Consider the following 25178-nt stretch of genomic DNA (forward strand, 5'->3'; position numbering starts at 1 on the left):
GAAAAACTATTTTTGTGTGCGAGCTGAGCATTTTTTCTCTCCCAGCGGTGGTATTTCAAACCCGGGCTCAAAGTGGACTCTCATTTACCAACACAGCCTGGTGGTGCCTTTTCTGTCTGCAGTGAGAAGGAAAGACGTGCACCTACAAACAGAGACAGCAGCTCATGTTCATTTCAAAATCATGTAGCTTTTTAAATCCGCTACAACGATTTGATAAAAGTTTCGAGCCATCAAACAGAACTAACTCAAGTTTTAACAGCATTAGGTTATTTTACTTTGTTCAGTGTCATAAACCTGATTGTGTGCATTTAAACCTTCCCAGTATATTTCAGCCTTGTTGGATTACAAGCTGCATGCAGGCCTTGGCAGGAAAAAGATGGCCTTTTGACCTTGGTGGGTGTCCGGTCCCGTTTTGGGCTGGCCGTTCCTTTTTAAAGCAACATACCAGTTGTATTTCTGGGAGCGATACGTGTTGTAGTTGTTCTCCTCGTACTTCTCCAGGAAGTGACACTCGTCGTTTAGCGCTTGCTGAAACGATGAAGGAGCACAAAGAGGAATGGTTGTGGTGAAAACACATGCAGATGAACGATGAAAAACACCAAACACTCGACAAAAAAAAAAACCTGAGCACTCACTGATCCGTAAAGGCATCCATTTTTGTTCATAGCCAGGTACCTTCCTGTCGCCTCGCCTTTAATGACCACCACTCCCGCACTCACAGCAGTCAGCTTCAGGATTTCTGCAACATCGCATAGCTGCATGACTTCTTGTTGCCTTTCTAAGGTTAAATGGACTGTAGTTATATAGCACCTTTTTATCTTATCAAGATATTCAAAGTGCTTTACACGACAATCTGTGCCTTCATTTAACCATTCATACAGCTAGATCTATACAAAGACTAATCAGAGCTTTATCACATTCATACACCGATGGGACACACATCGGAGGCAATGAGGGGTTCAGTGTCTTGCCCAGGGACACTTGGGCATGTGACTGCTGGTGGAATCGAACCCCCAATTCTTGCATTGGAGGACAACTGCCCTAACCACTCAGCCACAGGCACCCCAGGTTAAACCAGAAGACAAACCTGAACAAAGTAACACATTTCCAGTATAGATACCGTATTTTTCAAACTATAAAGCGCACTTAAAATCCTTTAATTTTCTCAAAAATTCACAGTGAGCCTTATGTATTAATTCTGGTTGCGCTTACTGACCTCGAATCAGTTTTATGTGGTTATTGTGAATGAGTTGAATAAAGTTTGACTTATCTGACTGTTTTGTTTCGCTTAATGCGCCTTATAATACGGTATGTATGTTTTATGTATGAAAACACACCTGTTCATTGGTATTGCTCCTTAGAGTCTGAAAAGTACGGTAATATTTGTAAGACATATTTCAGGGAAAAGAGGCTCCAAGGCTTCTTGATAAGAATCCTAAATTCTTCAGCAGATTTACAAGAACTGTTTTAAGTACCGGTCCCAAGCGGTCACCTATTTCTTTTATAGAATTTAGTAAATATATCACATGTTTATATTTAAACTTATAGGGGAGCGGAGGTGCAGTGGGTAGAGAATACAAGCCTGTGATCTGAACGTCGCCAGTTTGAATCCCGTACCAACAACGTCAAAATGCAGGTGGAATGAGGGTAGAAACATTTTTTTTTTACATTTCATGTATAAAAATAACGTTTATTTATTTTTTTACATTTCATGTATAAAAATAACGTTTATTTTTTGTTATTTTTATCAATGGAGAATAAAAATAATTAAACAGTGCCAGCTTTATCATGAAATCCTGTTTTCACTTTGACTTTATTAAATAATATGTTAATTAAAGTTAACTCAGCTGAAAAATCATTAAAAAAAAACTAAATTATTAGATCTCTCAGGAACCTTTCCCTCCAATATGATTCAAGAAGAGCTACAGCGTTTGGATCAACTTTATTCTAACCCACAGATGTACAAATCACAAAACAAGAAATACACTTTAAATCACTAAAATAAAATCTGTATACAAGAAACAAAACCACATATGTAAATTGAACAATAAAAGTAGACACAATGAGTGCAAATACGTCAAATGATGAAGAAAAATATAGAATTTTAAATATAATGTAATTTTAAATATAAATGTTTTTGTAGGATCTGGTTCATCAGATTTAATTCAGTTTCTATAGCATCAAGTCACAACAGAAGTCGTCTCAGGGCACTGAACAGAAATATTCATCAATAAAATAATAATTTAACGTTATTTATCTGAGGAGCAGACTGCTTTGAGTTTAAGTCATCGCAGAACTCTCACTCTTAATTGTGAACTTATTAAAAGTTCATTTGCAGGATTTTGGGTTCTGGATGCGCCTCCAGAACCGGTCCTGAAGTGCGGTGGAAATGTGACGTGTAAAGAGCTGATCTGAGCAGAGTAGGGGCGGTGGAAAAGGGGCAACAGAGGGCTGTGGTAGCTCGGTGGTTGCCAGTTTTTGTGTGAGTTAGTTCGCTGTGGCGACCCCTGAGGAAGGGAGCAGCTGAAGGAAGAAAAATATCATGTTTAAACTTAGAACCATTTGTAAAGAAGAACATAAGATCGTTTTTGTGGGGTTTCTGGGTTTTGTCCGGTCTTTTGTGCATTTCGTGTTTCACGGAGTCATTCATGTTCTGTGTGTGCTCCTCTCATCGTCTCCTCCCTTCACGTGACTTTTTGCTGCGTTTTGTTTTGTTTGGTAAAGTAAATTAGTTCGTTATACTTCGGAGTCTCCAGTGTCTGCCTGCACGTGGGTTCAACAAACAAAACTGCAGAATCGTTATCATTTTGAACTCCGATTCACGACACATAACATAAAACCAATAGGTACAAAAAAGAAAAATGGTTAATTGGTGGGGTGTCACAGCAGTACAGTAGTTACTGCTGTTGCTTCACGAAGGAGAAAGAATGTGAAGAAATTGATGGCTGGTTTACAACAGGTCAGTATAAAGACTTGTACGGAGGACGGAATGTGACAAAATGAAATAAATAAATACATGATGAAATGTATCATTTAAATATTAAAAAAACATCACTAAATCATTAAATACACAATTAAATGATTTATTTCATGATTTATTTATTTCATTTTGTCACATTCCACCCTCGTGTGTCACCATGAAATCATGTTAACTGTCAGTCTCACTTGTCAAACTCAGTGGGCGGGGCTAATGTTGATCATGTGAAATCCATTGCTTCGGTCTGAAGTCAGTTCATATGGAAGCTCCCTCCATGCAGCTCGTAAAAGCGCGTTTTCTTCTTTACGTTCATGATATGAAAAAAGGTTTCATCCAAATACACGTGAACACAATTACCACTTCCTAAAGTTTCGGAATAGATTTTCTTGCCTGTGAATCAATCGATTATCTGCGGTCGATTTTGTCTTTGCTTGTTGTGAGGATCAGCCAATCAGACATCAGGGTCTGTTCACGAGCCGCCCTAGGCCCGCCTACTGAGTTTGACGAGTGAGACTGACAGTTATGGTGTCGCTGGAGGGTAGAAGGTGACAAAATTAAATAATTAACCAATTCATGAAATGAGTAATTTAAAAGGTACATTTCATTATTTAATGGTGTATTTAATAATTTAATTGCATATTTAATGATTTAATGATTATTTAATAAATAAATTATACATTTAATTGTTATGTTTGTATTTTGTATTTATTTATTCCGTTTTGTCACATTCCGTCCTCCACAGCCTGGGTGTGAAGAGAGCCTTTTTTAGAGAAACTAAACCTTTTAGAGTCTTCACGTCCACAAATTAAAGAACAATTTTAAATCAATGTTCCTCAACAAAAACATTGGGAAGAATTCAAACATCCTGTCTTTAGCTCATAATATAATGAAACTATTAAAAAATTGGAGAAATATTACATTGGTGACTTTTGGTGTTATCTTTTAGAAATTAATTTTATACCTATTGTAATTTGAACTTGTTCTTTTATATGTTTGATTTTTGTTTTCTAAAGCTTTATGCTGCCATCTTCTCTGGACCAAAGTTCGTATAAAATGGACTGAGGCAAAGTGCTGTGGTCAGACAAATTGAAATTTAAAATTGTTTATGGAACAGAAGAGCATCCAGTTTGTTACCAGCACACAATTCAAAGGTCTGTCTCTCGGATGCTATAGGGGTGCATTAGTTACACATCTGAGGAAAAACATGCTGAAAGATACAGGTGCATCTAAAAAAATAGAATATTGTTTATTTTTATTTTATTTTATATTTTTCCCCATTTGTTTCTTTTTTGCAAATCATTTCTGAAAGGGAAACTCATATATTCAGGGTTGGTCTGTCCATAACCATGGCTGAGGTCGCTGAGGTAGTTAAAAAGCTCCGAGGCGGCAGGGTCCCTATACAAGCGGTGCGAGAGTTTGGTTCGCATTACCGGTAGTAAGTCGGACACCTTCAGGGTGGGAGTTGGACTCAGCCAGGGTTGCCCGATGTCATCGATTCTGTTCATAACGTTTATGGACAGAATTTCTCAGTGCAGTCAGGGGGCGGAGGGAGTTCAGTTCAGTGGCCTCAGGATTCCATCTCTGCTCTTTGCAGATGATGTGGTCCTGTTGGCGCCATCGTGCTGTGACCATCAGCTCTAACTGGAGCGGTTCGCAGCTGAGTGTGAAGCAGATGGGATGAGAATCAGCACCTCCAAATCTGAGACCATGGTCCTCAACTGGAAACGTGTGGATTTCTCTCTTCAGGTCGAGGGTGAGGTTCTGCCTCAAGTGGAGGAGTTCAAGTATCTCTGGGTTTTGTTCATGAGTGAGGGAAGAATGGCGCATGAGGTTGACAGACAGATTGGTGCAGTGTCTGTAATATGTAGTACTGGTCCGTTGTGGTGAAGAGAGAGCTAAACTGTAAGGCAAAGCTCTCTGTTTACCGGTCGGTCTACGTTCCTACCCTCACCTATGGCCACAAGCTCTGGATAGTGACCAAAAGAATGAGATCGCCGGTACAGGCGGACGAAATGAGTTTCCTCCACAGGGTAGCTGGACTATCCCTTAGAGATAGGGTGAGAAGTTCAGTCATCCAGGAGAGACTCTGAGTAGAACTCCTCCATGTTGAGAGGAGCCAGTTGAGGAGGTTTGGTCATCTATCCTGGTAGAGCTGATCCCTGGGCGCCTCCTTAGGGAGGTGCTTCGGGCATGTCCGACTGGGTGGAGACCCTGTGGAAGACCCAGGACACGCTGGAGAGACTATAATATGTCGGCCTGAGAATGTCTTGGGGTCCAAATTCAAATTACAAGAAATAAAGACTTGAAATATTTAACTCTGTGTGTAATGAGTCTATAAGTTTCACTTTGATATTCTACTTATATTAGTTGTACCTGTATACCGTATTCAAGTTTTAGAACATGTGCTCCCATCCAGACCTTGTTTTCTGGGTGAGTGAGAGAGTGAATTGTTGTTTGTCTCGTTTGTCTCTATGTGGCCCTGTGATGGACTTGTGACCCATCCAGGGTGTAACCCGCCTCTCACACAGTGATTGCCGGACATGGGCACCAGCGACCCCCATGACCCAAAATGGAAGAAGCGGGTAAAAAGATAATGGATGGATGGATGTTTCATGAAATTAAAAATCTGGTAAAGAACACCCTGAACAGTTGAACAGCTAGAATCCTACAACAGGCAGGAATGAGACATTGTTCCGCTCCAAAAACTCCAGTAGCAGGTCTCATCAGTTCCTTGATGTTTACAGGCTGTTGTTATAAGATGGAATGTTTCACAGTAGATAAAACAACTTAAAATACCTCAAGATAAAATCTTCAAATTGTTGCATGCACAGTGACGTGAGTTGCTTTTTTGACTCAAAGTAAAAGATAATAGTCGTATTATTTGACTCACCGTAGGGATCACTTTCCTGCCTCCCACCATTCACTGCTCCATCAGGTGAAATCCTCAGGTGATATCCTCCATTCTGGCTGTAGAGTCTGATCAGGGTGCGCTGCTCCTTTCTAGGCAGGTCCAGAGACGAGAGGCCAAACGGCAGCACCGTGACGTCTCCCTCAGACATCCCACGTTGAGTCTGAGGCGTGGCCGTAGCAGAGTGGCGTTCCTGGGAGTGTAAAAACGGAGGAGATTGACTCTGTTCACTGTGTCTGAGACACAAGGGGAGGCAAAGAGAGGAGAGCCAAGCCATCTTTATGGTGCGATTGTGTGAAGCTGTCTCCCAAACATCCCTGCCTCTCTCTATTGGCTGTTTCAACCTGGAGTCCGACCTATAGGTCCAAACAACATGATGGCACATGTTTGTTGACATGAACATCACTTGGACTGTGGAAAATACTTTCCAGATGACTGTGATGTAACTTTGCTCTTGAAACTGGAGCAAAGCCAAGCAGCAAAAATAAACAACACATGGAGATAACAGGAAATGTGCTGCAATGCTCCAAATCCTTGCTGGAAATGTTGCGTGTTAACTCTAAAAAAGTTAAGTCTGGTCCTCCTTTTTAGATTTTTCTACCTGGATTATTGAGCATGCATCAGGTTACATGTCAACATTTCAAACACAACGCAAGGCTTTGCCATCCACTGAAGGCATTCCCCTCTGTCTGAAGCAAAACGTTTCACTTACACCCTACATTCTCAAAATTCTTTTTGCTTTACCTTCTGACTGTCTGCTTCTCTGTTTCACACTCACTATTTGAGCATAGGAATCCTGGAGAGCAGAGATCCCATAAAGTCTGTCCTCTGAAATGGGGAAGAAAGCCAGTTTGGATCCAGTCAACAGTGTTGCTGCAACAACTCCAGTCTGTCATCAGCTGTAAGCAGAGGTATGGCTGCGACAGCGCCAAGTCATCCTACACGTGGAATGTCTTAGATTAAACAAACGCGAGGAACGAAAGATGAGGAAGGAAAGCAAAAGCCACAGGAGGAATGTGAGGCCTAACCATCCACCCACTAAAGGTCTGCTTTTTCCTCAGAATCCAATCTGGATTAAAGAATTACGGGATGTAGGGAAACAGTTGGGGCCAGACTGGGACCTTTGGACAGAGTAGCAGGTGGGAATGACGTCAGACGTCCAACCGATGACCGAGTCAGAGTGCAGATGTGTGGGAGGAGAGATTCAAACTGTATGTATTAGGAAGGAGAGGGAGAGGGGTTAGCTCAAGATGTTTGGCTTAAAGTGGAGTAAAGTTCAAACGAGAGGTTAGGGGAGGCAAAAAGATGTGGCTAACCCTTTTAACCTTTAATTTATAACTGTTTTAACAAAGCAGCAGGATTTTAACTTCTGTGTCTTTACTTGATTCAGCAACAAGATAAAGTCCAAGATGGACTAAATGAGTTGATATCACAAAACGAACTGTTAAGCCTTTTATTCCCAATAGCGACATATTTTATCAACTGTCTCAAGAGGAAAAGAACTGGCTCAATACAGGACCCCCCCCCCCCCCCCCCCCCAAAAAAAAAATAAAAAAATAAAATCTGTATATATTTTGAAAGGAATAAACACAAGTAGGCCTGTCACGATAACAATTTTTGCTGGGCGATTAATTGTCTCAGAAATTATTGCGATAAATGATAATATTGTTGGCAGCACGGTGGCGCAACTGGTAGAGCTGTTGCCTCTCAGCGAGCAGGTCCTTGGTTCAAACCCTGGTCCAGGGGCCTTTCTGGGTGGAGTTTGCATGTTCTCTCCATGCATGTGTGGGTTTTCTCCGGGTGCTCCTGTTTCCTCCCACAGACCAAAAACATGCATGTTAGGCTGATTGGTAACTCTAAATTTTCCCTAGGTGTGAGTGAGAGAGTGAATGGTTGTTTGTCTCCTTTGTCTCTATGTGGCCCTGTGATGGACTTGCGACCAGTCCAGGGTGTACCCCGCCGCTCGCACAGTGATTGCTGGACATGGGCACCAGCGACCCCCGTGACCCAAAATGGAATAAGCGGGTAAAGATAATGGATGGATGGATGGATGGATGGATGGATGGATGGATGGATGGATAGTAATTATTGTCAAATTTAAGAAGAAATGTTGGTTAATTTTGGTGTGTAATACCTTTTTTGACCACTGGACGGCAGTATAAGACTTGTTGAACCAAAGGATGGATAGTGAGGGAGCAGCATGGCTCTTTAAGAAAAACGGGAAGGAGGTCCCTTGACTTGACATGGGCTGTCTCTCGTTCCTGTTTTTCGATTCTTGAAATGGCAGACGCTCTGTGTGGTTTGAGCTCTTTAGCATAGCATTTGTCACACAGAGCTTTTAATAAAACATCTGTAAACAAGTTCTCAGCCTCTTTTTGCAAAGAAAAACAACTTTTTACACGAAGGCACGGGTTTCAACTGTGAATTTTGGAGCTTCAACAAGACAGAGGTTTCTTCCCGACATCAGCCTGTTAGCTTAGCTTCTCAGCTTGGCTGTTCGTAATGACCCAAAAGTGCAATTTTGATTGGTTAAAATGGATTTTAAAGAGAAAGGGAGAGGTCAGTGAAGAGCACCTGAGTTGAGCCTTTTGTCATCCAGTGTCTTCAGTAGAGAGAGACAAGAAGAAACGATAAAGCCGATAAAAGAAAATGAAGTTGATAATTTTCATTTATCATGTGATTAATTGATTTATTGTTTATCGTGACAGGCCTAAACACAAGCCAGATAGAAGCTCAAGACACATAATGAAATAAAATTCTATATGTAAAAAAAAAAAAAAAACTTTTCAAACATATAAGTTCATTTAAGGATTAGTTTCATAGTTCAAGGACAACAAATCCAGAAAAAGTCCCGATTTTACCACATAAAAAAAAAAAAAACTATAGCTGATGATTAAGACTAGTTACTTGTTTGATTTGTGTGTGCCCATGTCTGTTTGTTTTCATGGGAATATTACGTCATTGCATTTTTATTGTTGTGAAATAAAATGATAATTTTGAAAATGTCTCCATCAGCAGTTGATTTCTTGCTGTGGCTGAATGGAAGTTATGGATCCCATGTGCAGACACCCCATGAACAGGGGTGTCAAACCCACTTACAAAAGGGGGCCAAAATTAAAACCTTTTTCAAACTAAGGGCCAGTTTCATAATCTACATTAACTCAAGTTAGATACCAAACTTTCTTGGTCACAGGTTCTTCAACAAGAGTTTGACTGGTCTGATTTGATGTTCTATGTTGCACATTTGACATCATAATCAAAGAGTACTGAAAAACATTAAAGTGATTTACATTTAAAAAATATATTGGGGGGGGGGGGGGGGGGGGGGGGCAGATAAGATGTCAACGAGGGCCACGTTTGGCCCCCAGGCCCTAAGTGTGACACAAATGCTATATGAGAAAGCAAACTAAATAAAGTTTGAAAACTAAAACTTGTTTTTTCCTCCAGTTTAGGCTCACGTGATGTGGGTGATTCAAGATGCCACACAGACAAAAGAAAAAGTCCTGAAATACAGTATTTTGGTGCAAATCTTATATTTTTGTTTCTCTTTTGTCTCTAATTATTTTGCAGTTCACACTTGCACTGCTCTAACTGACACTTGTTCAGGAAAACAATAAAATACAAACCGGATTCCAACAAAGTTGGGACACTAAACAAATTGTGAATAAAAACTGAATGCAATGATGTGGAGGTGCCAACATCTAATATTTTACTCAGAATAGAACACAAATCATAAATCAAAAGTTTAAACTGAGAGAATGTATCATTTTAAGGGAAAAATCTGTTGTTTCCTAATTTCATGGCGTCAACAAATCCCAAAAAAGTTGGGACAAGTCCATTTTTACCACTATGTGGCATCCCCCCTTCTTCTTACAACACTCAACAGACGTCTGGGGACAGAGGAGACCAGTTTCTCAAGTTTAGAAATAGGAATGCTCTCCCATTCATGTCTAATACAGACCTCTAACTGTTCAATCGTCTTGGGCCTTCTTTGTCGCACCTTCCTCTTTATGATGTGCCAAATGTTCTCTATAGGTGAAAGATCTGGACTGCAGGCTGGCCATTTCAGTACCCGGATCCTTCTCCTACGTAGCCATGATGTTGTGATTGCTGCAGAATGTGGTCTGGCATTATCGTGTTGAAAAATGCAGAGTCTTCCCTGAAAGAGATGACGTCTAGATGGGAGCATATGTTGTTCTAGAACCTGAACATAGTTCTCTGCATTAATGGTGCCTTTCCAGATATGCAAGCTGCCCATGCCACAAGCGCTCATGCAACCCCATACCATCAGTGATGCAGGCTTCTGAACGGAGCGTTGATAACAACTTGGGCTATCCTTGTCCTCTCTGGTCCGGATGACATGGCGTCCCAGTGTTCCATAAAGAACTTCAAATCGTGACTCATCTGACCACAGAACAGTCTTCCATTTTGCCACACTCCTTTTAAATGACCCCTGGCCCAGTGCAAACGTCTGAGCTTGCTTAGAAATGGCTTCCTCTTTGCACTGTAGAGTTTCAGCTGGCAACGGCGGATGGCACGGTGGATTGTGTTCACTGATAATGCTTTCTGGAAGTATTCCTGAGCCCATTCTGTTATTTCCTTGACGGTGGCATTCCTGTTTGAGGTGCAGTGACGTTTAAGGGCCCGGAGATCACGAGCATCCAGTAGAGTTTTACGGCCTTGACCCTTACGCACAGCGATTGTTCCAGATTCTCTGAATCTTTTGATGATGTTATGCACGGTTGATGATGATAACTTAAAAGTCTTTGCTATTTTATGCTGGGTAACACCATTCTGGTATTGCTGCACTATCTTTCTGCGCAACAATGGTGGAATTGGTGATCCTCTTACCATCTTGGCTTCTGAGAGACACTGACACTCTGAGAAGCTCTTTTTATACCCAATCATGTTGTCAATTGACCTAATTAGTGTTAATTAGTCTTCCAGCTGTTTGTCATATGCTCAATTTCCTTTTTCCAGCCACTTATTGCTACTTGTCCCAACTTTTTTGGGATTTGTTGACACTGTGAAATTTTGAATCAACATATTTTTCCTTTAAAATGTTACATTTACTCAGATTAAACTTTTGATCTGTCATCTATGTTATATTACGAATAAAATATTGACATTTGCCATCTCCACATCATTGCATTCAGTTTTTATTCACAATTTGTTTAGTGTCCCAACTTTTTTGGAATCCGGTTTGTAAAATAACTGACTGCTGAACACGTCAGATCATTGAAGTCTCAACTTGAATCGTTAAACTGTTTTCCCTCAAAGTAACCACAGTCTAATTATACAAATCAGTCACCTACCTGTAAAACAGTCATGCGAGAGCAGCCCTGATGAGCCATGCATGTCCTCCTTTCCTTCTCTTAACTGAAGTTTGGCTGAAACCAGCGTTTCATGCCAAATTGTCCTTCTCCTTTCTCGTCTGGAGAAATGTCTCCTCCCTCACCTCGCCATCCCTCTAACGTCAGACAACTGGTTTTAACAGGCCAACGTCAGGACTAAAATTACCTCCCTCAGCTCCAGAGAGGAAGACTGAGAAAGAGTCCAGGCCCCGGACTCAAACCAGAACCACTTTGCACAGCCTTGTGTCCTTCTGGAGTCACTGCAGAGCAACAAAAAAGAAACAGCTATAACTTTCCCATAAATATTCTTACATAATGTTTGTATCTCTGGGAAACAAGTCACTTTATTATTGTGAAGATCATCTTATAGGAGAGTTAGATCCCGTTATGGGGCGATAGGACCTGCCAAATGAAAGAATTTTCTCTTCAGTTCAGTTTATTTCCATAGCGCCAAGTCACAACAGAAGTCGTCTCAGGACACTGTACAGAAACATTCACATACGTTAAAAAAAAGTCATTTATCGAAGGAAGCTGGCAGATTGCATTGCATCTTCACTTAGTTGCAGTCTCCCATCCTGAGCGAGCACAAAGGCAACAGTGGAAAGAAAAAAAACCTCCCTTTTAACAGGAAGAAACCTCCGGCAGAAGCAGGCTCAGGTGAGCGGTCATCTGCTTCGACAGGTTGGGTCTGAGAGGAACAGGAAGGAGAAAACAAACAGAATGTCAGGTCCAGGTTCTAGAGGAGGAAATACAATTAAACGCATATTAAGATAAAAAATACAAATACAAACAAGTAGAGTAGAACAAGTAATGAAAAAAAATCTAATAAAGGACTAGAGTTATTTAAAGGAATGCATATCACCCACCATCTTTCCTGCCAGAGATTCAGACTGAGATCATCTTATGTTGATTAAAGACAGTTATGACCATTTTAGTCAAACCACAAAAATACAAATTTTCACAATCTTATATTGTATGTGGCTGAGTAGTTAGAGCAGTCGTCCTCCCATGCAAGAGTTGGGGGTTCGATTCCACACTTCCACATGCCGAAGTGTCTCTGAGCAACACACTGAACCACTCATTGCTTCCGATGTGTGTCCGGTGCATGAATGTGATAAAGCACTGATTATCTTTGTATAGATCTGCTGTATGAATGGTTAAATGAGGACACAGATTGTAAAGCACTTTGAGTATCTTGAGAAGATAGAAAAGTGCTATATAAGTACAGTCCATTTACCATTTCTTGATACAAACATTGGATCTCATTGATATCTAGTGCTTGTAGTATGTGCTGTGTGAGATGTCACAATACTGCAGGAGATTGAGTAAAACAAATTTTAAGGTTTGGCCACAACTGCTATAAAACTGTCATTTCTCAAAATGACATTTTTAGTCTGAAACTCTGGCATGAAAAGAGGTGGATGATATGCATTCCTTCAAAAATACTGGGCTTTTATTATTTTCAAAATGGTAAATGGACTGCACTTGTTTAGCACGTTTCTATCTTATCAAGACACTCAAAGCGCTCTACACTACAATCTGTGCCCTCATGTACCCATTCATACAGAACTCTACTAGATCTATACAGAGCTAATTGAACAAATCATTCTAAGGATCAATCAGTGATTTATCACATTCATACACTGATGGGACACACATTGGATGTCATCCTGCATTGGAGGACGACTGCTCTAACCACTCAGCCACAGCCGCCCGCCATTGTTGTTCTGTTATTAGCAACCAGATCTGACCACCTAAAGAGACTACTTGTGTATTAATATTAGACAAAACGAACATGTGTAAATACAACCATTTAGATAAAGATTCTTCAGTTTAAACCTGTTGTCGAATCAGAAACGTGCTCTGTTTAGTGATAAAACTGCAAATCTTAACATTTATGCATTTTTTGTGATAAAAACCATCAGCTGCAAGTTTTAACTAAAAGTAGGAATGTCATGTACCTGAACTCAAACCGAGTAAATCTGGTTCTTGAATCAACCTCCTCTGCATCTGAATTTACACACAAACAACAGACGACTTCCTGTCTTACACAGCCCACCACAGATGGAGACATGAACATGCAACCGGACGCTGTGCTCGGCTGTGAGGATGGAAGTAGCACTTCTAAATCTGAACTGTTTTCACACATGAAGAAGAACAGCAACATCAATGTGTCCACGACATACAGTGCATATATGCAAAATGATATCAGAAATTATGAGGCAATGCTAATGACTGATCTGCATTAGCCCAGTTCTTTGTGTTTTCAGCTTCGGTTGTCCTTTAGTTTATTAAACTGTCTGCTTCTTTATAATTTTAGAGAAACACATTCAACATATTCATATTCCTATAAATACTAATCTATTAGGAATACACATCTTTAGCGTTTTTCTTTTATTATGTAGTTTAACGAAAACATTTTAAATTATAAAATAAAACATCACCTTATACAAGAAGATTTGACTCCTTTTGTAGGTTTGAAATTATTAAAAACAAAAGCTTCCTGTGTGTTTTCGACACGGGCTTTATTTTATTACATTGTTTTACTATAAAACAAGCATATGTTTCAATTCATAGGTCATTGTAAGATTTCACATAAATATTTATACCTCCAAGTACAAAATTATCCTCGCAGTACAAGTACTTCCCCTCTTTGACCAACAGAGGGCGGCAGATATGAAGGCGGTGGAGTTTTTAGGGCAGAAATTTCCTGATCTGGTTAAAATGACGTCACAGTCTCCTCCCACCACACGAACTCCGGTTAATCCCAATCCTACGCATACAAAGATCGTCTATGTTTAAGACGATATTTTAGACGTTTGAAACAAAATTGAAACCACCAAACAGCAAAACTTTACCAGCCCTTCAAAATGTTCTATAACTTGTGAGAAGTGAGTTACTAAAATTATGTTTTGTTAAAATTGATTCAAACAAATTAGCAAGCACATTTCTCTTGCCGGGCAGCACGGTGGCGCAACTGGTAGAGCTGCTGCCTCTCAGCAAGCAGGTCCCTGGTTCAAACCCCGGTCCAGGGGCCTTCTGGGTGGAGTTTGCATGTTCTCTCCGTGCATGCGTGGGTTTTCTCTGGGTGCTCCGGTTTCCTCCCACAGACCAAAAACATGCATGTTAGGCTGATTGGTAACTCTAAATTGTCCCTAGGTGTGAATGAGAGAGTGAATGGTTGTTTGTCTCATTTGTCTCTATGTGGCCCTGTGATGGACTTGCGACCTGTCCAGGGTGTACCCCGCCCCTCGCACAGTGATTGCTGGACATGGGCACCAGCGACCCCCGTGACCCAGAATGGAATAAGCGGGTAAAGATAATGGATGGATGGATTTCTCTTGCCACAAATATGAGAATCTCAATTTTACGCCCAGGGTCCTTGGTTCCCACCTTTTATTTTGTGTTAAAAACTGAAATTCAGTACAATTACTTTTTTTTTTCTGACAAAAGTATATAGATTACTACTTTACATAAGTATAAGTCATAGTTATAAGACACTTTCTCATAATAATAGGCTGTCACAATTTCAAAATATGAAGTTCTAATGATGATGATATAAACTATTAAGTTGTAAATTATGTCATAAATATAACGTAGACTTTTTTTTTATTATTAAAGCTGTGGAAATGTGCTTCGATAAAGTCAAGACTAGTGAGTTTTAAAACAAGTTTTAACAAGATGAAATGAATTCATTTCTACAAAAACGTTCTTGGGAATATGATCAACGTGAGCCCTCTTTCTATTTAAACTATGAATTTGCTCCTGTGCTGTTGTCAACGGTCAAACGCCTCCATCCGGGCATCTGATTGGTCAACACAGACGTCAATCAGGAGCTTAAGCGCGCTGGAGTAGTCGGCAGGCATTTAGCTAAACCGAGCAGTGGGAGAAACTAGTTTTTAACGCAAGGCAGGCGACGTCGCTGCTTCTTCTTCTTCTTTTTTTTTTTTTTTTTTTCCGGGGAGGTTAGTGTTTTTCGCTACCGTCATCCTCCCTCAGTGTGTGTTTGAGCCTGTCGGGTCAGGAATGGCTCGGTCGAGAGGACAGCAGCACCGGTTCTACCTGAACAAGTGGACACCTTTTCTTTTTTGACCGCACTGAGCTGTTTTTATTCAATAACTGGATGTCGTGTCTGCTGCTGTTTTGCCTCTTCGGGAAACGAGACTTGTGTTGAAAACAGAAAACTCAGGTTATGTAGGTGGACATTTCTCTCAGAAACGCCCTGGTGTTTACATGCTCTAATATTTTTCACGAGCGGCTGCAGCGGTACTGTAGTAGTAGGAATAGGAAAGTAGCAGCAGAGACACCGGGAGTTTCCCTCCTCCGCATCTCATTTCTCCTCTTCTGAGTGTTTGCACCTGGTTGTCCTGCCTTGTGAAGATGGGACTACCAGCTCTGGAGTTCAGTGACTGCTACCTGGACAGCCCGCAGTTCAGGGAGAGGCTGAAGTCTCACGAACTGGAGCTGGACAAAACCAACAAGTTCATCAAGGAGCTGATTAAAGACGGCAAGGCGCTCATCCAGGCCCTGAAAGGTGAGCAAAGGTGGACAGGTGTGAAGAAACCAGGTGCTAGATTTTAGATTTAGGGGCTTTTTGCAGAATCAGGCGCCTGCAAGTGATTGCATGAGGAGGAGAAAAAGGAACAAGATGCTCTTGATGACAAGAACAGTTTATGGATGTGGGTGATTTGTCCCTATCAGCTTTCATTTATGGGACATTCAGAGATGAGCGCTGGCATTTATGTGACTGCTCTGCTGCTCTATGATGATAAAATGTCCATGTCCTTTAGGAAAGAGCTGTAAAATATGTCCATAACTTTACACAAGCTGCACATGTGAATGAATGAAAGAATGTCTGGGCAAAGTGCTCTGACAGATGTGGATCACATTACTGAGCTGTTGTTTTGTGCAGCGGATGCAACTATTTTCTGACTTACCGTTAAGTTCAAGTCCGGAATGGTAAGGTGCTTTTGCAAGCTATAGGTGAGGTGAAAAGAACGTCAATAGGAAAAGTGAATTTAAATCAAAGCAAATGTTGACTAGTTCACTGATGACCCTATATAGTCATGGCTTCTCTTAGTACTTAATGCAATATCATCAGTCAAGCAAAGACTTCACAGTTTTGCTTAAATAAACATTTTACACGTTGGCACTGTAGTTGATTTTCTTGGTCATAAAGAAAGTCACTTTTATATTCAATAAAGTGCTTTCTGTTCCTGACTGAGGATTTGTTCTGATGGGTACTAAATATAGACATATTGTGCACAAGCTCTTTATTAAATATCTGCAACTTAAAGTGCTTTTTTAAAAGACAAGATTGCGCCTCCATATCTAATATAACCTGTCTGTCTGAGATATCTGAGACAAGTCGACAGACCGGGGAGGCCTCATCAGCAGTAATGAGAGCGTTGCTTTGGTCTGTTGTGATGAAGGAAAAAACCTGAGCTGAAAGGCATAGCTTTCAATCTAGATTCCCACCCTCACATGTGATTATGACTAAAAAAAAAACAGGGTACAAGTGGGTAAAATGAGCTTTTTTGTAGGGTGGCCTTAGAAATGGGGTAAGGAGCACCATCGTCCAGGGGGAACTCTGAATAGAGCTGCTGCTCCTTCACATCAAAAGGAGTCTACTTGGGTGGTTTGGGCATGTATGCCCCCTGGACACTAACTGCAAAGGTTTTCCAGACACTTTCCACTTGGAGGGCACCACAGAGCAGAACTTATTAGAGGGATTGTATATTTTCTCTGGCCTGGGGACACCTTGGGATCCCCTAGGTGTTGGAGAGGCATATCTAGTCTTACCTCTGTGACTTGACCACAGATATGAAGATGAATCAATGGCGTAATTAGCTTTTCACTCTAACTCTCCTAACTTATTATGGGACAATATAATTAAACGTTATCTTTATCATAAGGGCTATAGTTTCTGAGTAAACCACGAGTTCAGGACAGGCGCACAAATATAAGCCATTAAGCACCTAAAAATATTTTTTTGTCATTCCATTTATGTACGTGTGTTCAGTGTTGGATTTCTGCTGCAAAGCTGGTTTAGGTGTCACCATCTTGACTGGGATAAAATATTAGTTTTACTATTTGTAGCTTGTATAGTTTCACTTTGTCAGTCAAAGTCGGAGTTTCTTTATTTGTCATTCGTGCCACATGTGGTACATGTGGTGGAACGGAATTGTGTACACAGGGTCCCAGTTACATCCAACAATAAAATGTAAAAGAAAAACGGTAATAAGTAGGGATGCACGATATTGGATTTTTGGCCGATATGTTAAAGCTTATTTGGCTTATATGTCTCATATGTGCAGGATGCAGGTGCAAAACTATAGCTTTGAATTTTGTCATCAAAATCGGGAAGTATTGACTAACATCGGAGATGATCAGAATGTTAGTCATTTTGGAAATTTTCATTGTTTTGCAAGATTCTCTTTAGAAACACCATATTTAATTTTTAAATGATGTGCTGTAAAACTTGCATTTTCTTCAGGCACATCTATGATTAAAGCTGCAAACAAACTGAAATATTTCACAGCATTGTGAAGTCCCGTTTTGGGGTTTTAAGCCATCTTTCACAAAAAGCTCCACACCGAGTATGCAACAAAACATTAAATTGGAGTATAATGTGCAAGCTGAGTGAGGGAAATGGTACTTGACATACCAGTGAGTCATTCAAGGTCATGTTTGTGTAAAAACTGTCAGAAGGCAAAACTCTAGCTCTGAATTAAATTTGATCTGTTGCACAGCCTTTAAATTAGGGGAAAGTCTAAAGGCAAGAAGGCTGTGGGATGCCACCGTGAGATAGTATCGAGGAGCATCATTTTGTTCAGTTTCCAGCATTATGCATTGTAATCTTGGAACAGTATTTTCTGCCCTACATACTTTGTTGTTACTGCTTTTTATCCCTTTCTGTTGAGCTCTTGTAGTCCCCGAGTAACCAGATTATTCATAACCATCACAATGCTTTTAAAACTAAACACTGGTTTGGCTAAGACCAAAGTGGTGTCCAGAATACACTGTGGTTAAGGATTGACAGCTTCAGTGTTAAATCATCTGCAGTTCTGCTATCCTGGTTTGAATCATCACAGACAATGGAGTTCAGAACAAGAGGGATGTGCTCAGCATCGTGTAAAGTGGTTCATTTCTTTAGAACTGGACAGACTACGCAGTGTTCTAATTTGAAATTTAAATCACCGTTTAAAAGAAACGAATCGCTGTTTTACACACTCCTCAAATCATTCGGCGATTGCCTCAAACGACAGCTTTTCTCTAAAGGTGAGGCAACTTTTCGAGGTTTGTGCCGTGTGAATCTCGGCACCAGGACAGCAGAGGCTGCAACAATGAATATTTTCCACAAGCGATGTTGACACAGAGACACTGTCATGGCTAATAAGAGGAAGGCTCGAGGGAGGAGACGATATCCAGTATTCAAACTCCTGCAGGCACTGAAATAGATTTTTACTAGAGATTTGAGGGCGCAGATGATTAATACACAAATCAAAACCTGACAGTAAAAGTTAACATTGATACAACAATGATCTATTAAACCCTGCATCCTAACATTCACAGGCATTTACTTCAACACTTGCTATGACCCTCGTGTTGTCTAGGCCTTTATACGGTATATATGGAAAAAGTGTCTCAGGCCTGGTTCAAAAGTGTTTTGTAAAATGGGCTAAAACTTTTTTATATGACATCAAGATTCTCTTATCCTAGCAGAAATCTTCAGGGGACGAGCAAAGAGCTTTGCAAAAATAGCTTAGGAATGTCTCAAAGAGTCCAAGGTATTAAACTAGACTTCACATTTCCCAGAGACTGATCTGATAGGACTTAAGCGTTAATCCAATTTCTTCTAGGTAATTTATTTGCCATGCAGTTTAAATCCAGACAGAATGAATCCTGGAAAGTCACTGACAGTGTTGCCTTCCTGTCAAGCTGAACTTTTGACTTCGAGTAATCGTCAACTGCAGCCGTACCTCTAAAGCAAGCTACGTTTTGCGTTGCCACAAAAGCTCTGGTCAGCTAATGTCCAGCTATAGATGTTGCCTGACATAAAGCAAACAAGACATTAACCCTGCAGCATTGTGCATGTTGGGTCTTTGTTTTCTATCTTCTGTGCTCCATCTTCACCTCCTCTGCTATTATTCCATAAAAGGAGTACCACATGTGGGAACCCCCTTACGTTTGTTTGTCTTTTGGCAATAAAAGATGCTGGTTGGCTTTTCTTCTAAGTTTGTAGGTGTGGATGCTCAGTCTATTAAACACGTCAGTAAATTGTTGTTGTATTTTTGGTCCAACAGTTAATAGCATTTAGACGAGTCTTGCTTCTTCTTATGTCATATGTTCTGACATGCTATTTACTCACAAGTGTGACTTTTCAAATAGAAAATAGTTTCACACATACATCACCAGCACTTCATGTTTATAGTTTTGCTGGTGTTAAATCGATTTATGTGCGGCAACTACAGATGTGACATCTGTAAACCAGCAGCTGTAAGAACACAGTCTGTTTGGCCGAAATCATTTAGAGACACAGTTTCCTTTTAGTAGATATCCTTGAAGCAATCGTAAGATTGAATGTATTTGCAGACAAACATTTGCACACACAAACACATTCAGAAGTGTGTTTGTTGGCCAGATGTCATTTAAGGGCAGAGCTAGCTTGTTATTAAGGAAGCTGTAAAAGTGTTTGGCTCTCTGCTCCACCTCGAGCATGACATGGTCTAATCAGCCAAACAAACCCTAATTACTGGCCTCGAATTTACTGCTGCTACACGAGAATCATGACGTGCATTTTTATATGATTTATATGACAGCAGCACATGATGTCGCCATATTTGCGGCTGAATGAGCGTCAAAACATTTGTCCACGAGTGCATGGTGCCTGATTTTGATGTTTTCAGTGATTCTTTTCATTTATTTTTACTATTAGCAACTTTATTATTAATTGTGTCGCAACTCACCGTTGTGCACAATACTTCGGGGATAAGATACCATTGTAAAAAAAAAAAAATAATAATCTAAATTTTTGTAAGCTATTATGTAGACTGCACTATAGAGTTCCTGCGTTTTCAATATGGAAGGTAATTTTAATTAAATATGTTGAGAAACTTCTCGGAGTTTTTCTAATATAACAGAAAAGCAGATGGGGTTTTTATAATCATCAGTGATTTATGAGTGATTTTATTTATTCAAATTATTCTATTGTAACAACGATACACAAAAACAATGCCAAATTATATTGCCTTAAAATATTAACAATATCACAGCTTATGTTTCCTAAAATATTGTACAAAACTGTCCAGTCGGTCGGAGTCGTGTGTAAAATATGAACTTCCAAGTGTTTACACAATGCATCATTGACTTAGGTTTGAAATGTTTAAAACAAGTCATCTTCTCAGTAATTCATTTCAATCCAGTTTATTTATGCAGCACGACTAAAGTTATTTCCTGGCATTTCTATTTTTTATTTTTATTTTTTACAAAGTAAATAAGTTCAATTTAAATTGAATTATTTACAGCCCAGTTCAGTTCAAATGTAATTTAATCCAGAACAGTTTGATCCGGTCACATCCAAGTTGAGTAAACTCTATCGCATGTTTGAGGTGAAAACATGGAATTAACTAGGATTTTTTAAATAAATATAGGAAAAAGCAGATGCAAGATCAACATGTCCAGAGAACGTGTTTCTGCTGTCTGAATCAACTGTACTGAGGCTGAAGTAATGATGGATGATCACAAACTTAATTTATTTTACATTTTATTTTAATTAAATTTAACTAAATAATTTTAATTGTCACTCATGATGTTTTATGTTGTTCATCTACAACTATACCATATAGACTTTGCAGTAGGCGTCACGGTGGCACAGTTGGTAGAACTGTCGCCTCTAAGCAAACAGGTTGCCGGGTGTAATCCTGGCCGGGGGTCTTTCTTTTGTGCATGCGTTGGTTTTCTTTGGGTGCTCCGGTTTCCTCCCACAGACCACAAACATACATGTTAGACTAATTGGTAACTCCAAGCTGTCCATAGGTGTGGATGAGAGAGTGAATGGTTGTTTGTCTCGTTTGTCTCTTTGTGTCCCTGTGATGGACTGGAGACCTGTCTACGGTGTCCCCCGCCTCTCGCACAGTGATAGCTGGATATGGACACCAGTGACCCCCTGCGACCCCTAAAAGGAAGAAGCGGGTAAAGATGATGGATGGATAGTATATTAAGCTAATTGGTAAGTAATTTGTCCCTAGATGTGAGTGAAAGTGTGAATGATTGGTTGTCCCATTTGTCTCGGTGTGGCCTTGTGATGGACTTGTGACCTGTCCAGGGTGTGCTCTGCCTTTTGAACAGTGACTGCTGGATATGGACACCAGACACCCTGAAAGGAAGCAGCTGGTAAAGATAATGGATGGAACTTTGCAGTAGTAAATACCATTGTTTTAATGGCTTGGACTTTAACAGAATTCCTGTCTGTGGTTTAATCTGGACAAACAACATTTTAGTGACTTTATATTTTTTGTCTTAATAGACAGATCGGGTTTAGCTAATAAACAGTACTGGAATTTGGGATATTTAAAAGTATAATTGATTGCATTTTGTAGAACAGCCTCAAGCTAAAATCATTCTCTATCACCGTCTCCTTTATGAAGTTGACCCGGCAATTCTGAAAGACTGCCTGGCCCAATTTGTGTATGGTACACGAGAAGCTTGATCCTCAAATCTTGCACATTGTCCAGGCACATGCGTTCTGTGTGCTTGGTACTGGTTTTAAAAACAGCCCTCCACCCATTAGCAACATCTTGATAATAGTCTTGTCTTCAACCGTTTACTTTAACTTCAAAATGAACCTTGAAGTGCTCTTAGGAACCCAACAAACAAAACTATGGGCTAACCGAGGGCTTCTTTGTAAATGTCTGTGAGAAGGAGGGGTGGAAATTCCCCATGACGTTCGGCTACTCTGGATATCTCCTTTGGTTTTCCCTCTTTATACCTTCTGTTTTTGTTCTGTAGCCACCCACGGTGCTGTTGGCGAGTATCAAGAAAGGCAATAGCAGTTATTTAGTGGCTCAGCTGTCAACTGTGCTGATAGATGAGGGTCATACAGACCCCAAAACACACAAAACACCATAACTAATTACCATGTATGGCTGGAGTAAGCCCTCTTTTTGAACATCAAATGGCAAAACGAAAACAGTGTCTCTATATGATAACATTTTTCACAATAAGGCTCAAAGCTAACCTTTTGTCTATAAAGGATGTCAGAATATACATTTAAGTTGCAGATCATTTGGAAAGGGAGAGAAACATGAACTGGGGACAGAGAATTGAGTTTTAATGTCATCCAGTCTGAATGCATTCCTCTGTATGTTTCTTGGAGATGGGTGTTGGTCTTCTCTGCCTTTTTGTACACGTTCATCATTTTGCTTCAGATGTACGCTGATTATCTTTTACGCTATGTGCATTTTTTAACGATATTTTCTGTTGTCTGAGATGTCAATGTAAGCTTGAGCGTGAACATACGTATGGGTGTGTTGCTGCTGCAGTGCTGCACTGTGGGGGTTGGGATTTCTTCTCTAGTTGATATGTAGGATGAAGGAGTGGGAAATTAGGGCATGACTTAGCTCAGCTCTTCTGCTATTGTTGCCTCGCTTTGTCCACAATAGACTTTTAGACGCACATTCACACAGACACACCCTGCATGGATTCTTAGACTGGATCAAAATTAATTTGTCCATTAAATCATACAACATGCAGAATTGAGCTCAATCACATTTTATTTGTGTACCTGATTATTTGTTGCAGAATATTGGGCATTTCTTTAGGAATGATGCAATACAGCTTAAGCAACTTGGAAGTTTTAAAATTTTATTGTAATTTAGCCCAAATTTATGATTGTCTAAATTTTTTAATGACAAAAGATTTCCTTAAGCATTTGGGTTAAATTCATTTCAGTCAAAACGACAATCCATAAACCATTTATTTTTATGGAGTAAATCCTCATATATTAACTTTCTGATATTTGGCATTTTTGAATGGAACATGTTTAATAAAATTAAATCAGTTTTTTTAGTTTAATTATTCCCAAAACATGAAAAATCTAACTATGAGCACAAGTTTGATTATTATTTGATTATTTTTTTATCTTTGACATTTTCTATGACATTTCACTGGAATTAATCTGTTATTTATTCTTTTCAGCTCTCCTTTACAATGTGCCAGGGAATACATACAAGGTCATCAATGCATAAATATTTATAGCAGATACATAATGTGTACTGATTAAGTACAAAATAATTGTTCCAGATCTTCAGCCAACGTCATTTACAGATACTTTGACATGGACTGTCTGATACCACTGAGGATGATAAATATTTTAACAGAGAGACGTATTGGTTACTTTCTGCAGTGACTCAACATTTCAGTGTTTTTTTATTTATCCCATGAGAAAATGGAGTTTTTGTGCATATACAGTTGTGCTGGAACGTTTGTGAACCTTTTAGAATTTTCTATATTTCTGCATAAATATGACTTAAAACTTCATCAGATTTTTACACAAGTCCTAAAAGTAGATAAAGAGAACCCAGTTAAACAAATGAGATACAAATATTATACTTGGTTATTTATTCGTTGAGGAAAATGATCCAATATTACATATTTGTGAGTGGCAAAAGTATGTCAACCTTTGCTTTCTGTATCTAGTGTGACCCCCCCTGTGCACCAATAACTGCAACTAAACGTTTCCAGTAACTGTTGATCAGTCCTGCACATTGGTTTGGAGGAAATTTAGTCCATTCCTCTGTACAGAACAGGTTCAACTCTGAGATGTTGGTGGTTTCCTCACATTAACTTCTTGCTTCAGGTCTTTTCACAACATTTGGATTGGATTAAGGTCAGGACTTTGACTTGGCTATTCCTAAACATGAACCTTATTCTTCTTGAACCATTCTTTGGTAGAACAACTTGTTTGTTTAGAGTCATTGTCTCGCTGCATGACCCACCTTGTCTTAAGATTCAGTTCATGGACAGATGTCCTGACATTTTCCTTTAGAATTCTCTGATATAATTCTGAATTCATTGTTCCATCAATGATGGCAAGCCACCCTGGCCCAGATGCAGCAAAACGGGTCCAAACCATGATACTACCACCACCATGTTTCACAGATGGGATAAGATTCTTATGAAGGAATGCAATGTTTTCTCCAAACATAACACTTTTCATTTAACCAAAACATTCTATTTTGGTCTCATCCGTCCACAAAATATTCTTCCAACAGTCTTCTGGTTTGTCCACGTGATCTTTAGCAAACTGCAATGTTCGTTTTTGAAAGTAGTGACTTTCTCCTTGCAACCCTGCCATGCACACCATTGTTGCTCAGTGTTCTCCTGATGGTGGACTCATGAACATTAACATCAGACAATGTGAGAGAGGCCTTCAGCTTCTTAGAAGTTACCCTGGGGCCCTTTGTGACCTTGCCGATTATTCCACGTCTTGCTCTTGGAGTGATCTTTGTTGGTTGACCAGTCCTGGGGAGGGTAACAATGGTCTTGAATTTTCTCTATTTGTACACAATCTGTCTGACTGTGGATTGGCGGAGTCCAAACTCTTTAGAGATGGTTTTGTAACCTTTTTCTACCTGTTGAGCATCAACAACTTTTTCTGAGGGTCTCAGAAATCTCCTTTGTTCATATCATGATCCTTCCACAAATGTGTTGTGAAGAGCAGACTCTGATAAATCCCCATTCTTCAAATCAAACAGTGCGCCCACTCACAGCTGAGCCACTTCACATTGATTGAAAACACCTGACTCTAATTTCATTTTCAAACTTTTAGGACTTGTGTGAAAATCTGACTGTTTTAGGTCATATTTATGCAGAAATAAAGAAAATTCTAAAAAGATTCACAAACTTTCAAGCATCACTGTATAGATGTGAAGACATA

At 39.8% G+C, this 25178-nt stretch overlaps 2 protein-coding genes across 2 annotated transcripts in view; one reads left to right on the forward strand and one right to left on the reverse strand.

Annotated features, from left to right (window-relative positions):
* Positions 1-252: 252 nt before the first annotated feature.
* LOC119419931 (fibroblast growth factor 1-like) lies at positions 253-11361 on the reverse strand. The gene is made up of 4 exons (XM_037687301.1): positions 11201-11361; positions 5868-6078; positions 636-739; positions 253-528 (listed from the first exon to the last, which is right to left on the reverse strand). The coding sequence occupies exons 1-4, from the start codon at positions 11237-11239 to the stop codon at positions 343-345; spliced, it is 540 nt and encodes a 179-aa protein (XP_037543229.1). The 5' UTR covers positions 11240-11361; the 3' UTR covers positions 253-342.
* Positions 11362-15589: 4228 nt separating this feature from the next.
* LOC119420841 (rho GTPase-activating protein 26) overlaps positions 15590-25178 on the forward strand; it is a 111625-nt gene continuing 102036 nt past the window's right edge. Inside the window, exon 1 of the mRNA XM_037688266.1 lies at positions 15590-15773. Within this exon, the coding sequence (XP_037544194.1) occupies positions 15620-15773 (154 nt within the window). The 5' untranslated portion in view covers positions 15590-15619. The remainder of the gene's footprint in view (positions 15774-25178) is intronic.

This window comes from Nematolebias whitei, chromosome 14 (assembly GCF_014905685.2).
Source record: "Nematolebias whitei isolate Nwh7 chromosome 14, NemWhi1, whole genome shotgun sequence".
In the NCBI taxonomy this organism is placed as follows: domain Eukaryota; kingdom Metazoa; phylum Chordata; class Actinopteri; order Cyprinodontiformes; family Rivulidae; genus Nematolebias; species Nematolebias whitei.

Excerpts from the sequence above, each read along its gene's own strand:
- LOC119419931 (XM_037687301.1), bottom strand. The coding sequence starts at position 11,239 with ATGGCTCATCAGGGCTGCTCTCGCATGACTGTTTTACAG. Across the intron at positions 740-5,867 it reads GCAGGAAAGTGATCCCTACG|AAATCCTGAAGCTGACTGCT; the intron begins GTGAGTCAAATA and ends GCGATGTTGCAG. Across the intron at positions 529-635 it reads ATGGATGCCTTTACGGATCA|CAAGCGCTAAACGACGAGTG; the intron begins GTGAGTGCTCAG and ends TCATCGTTTCAG.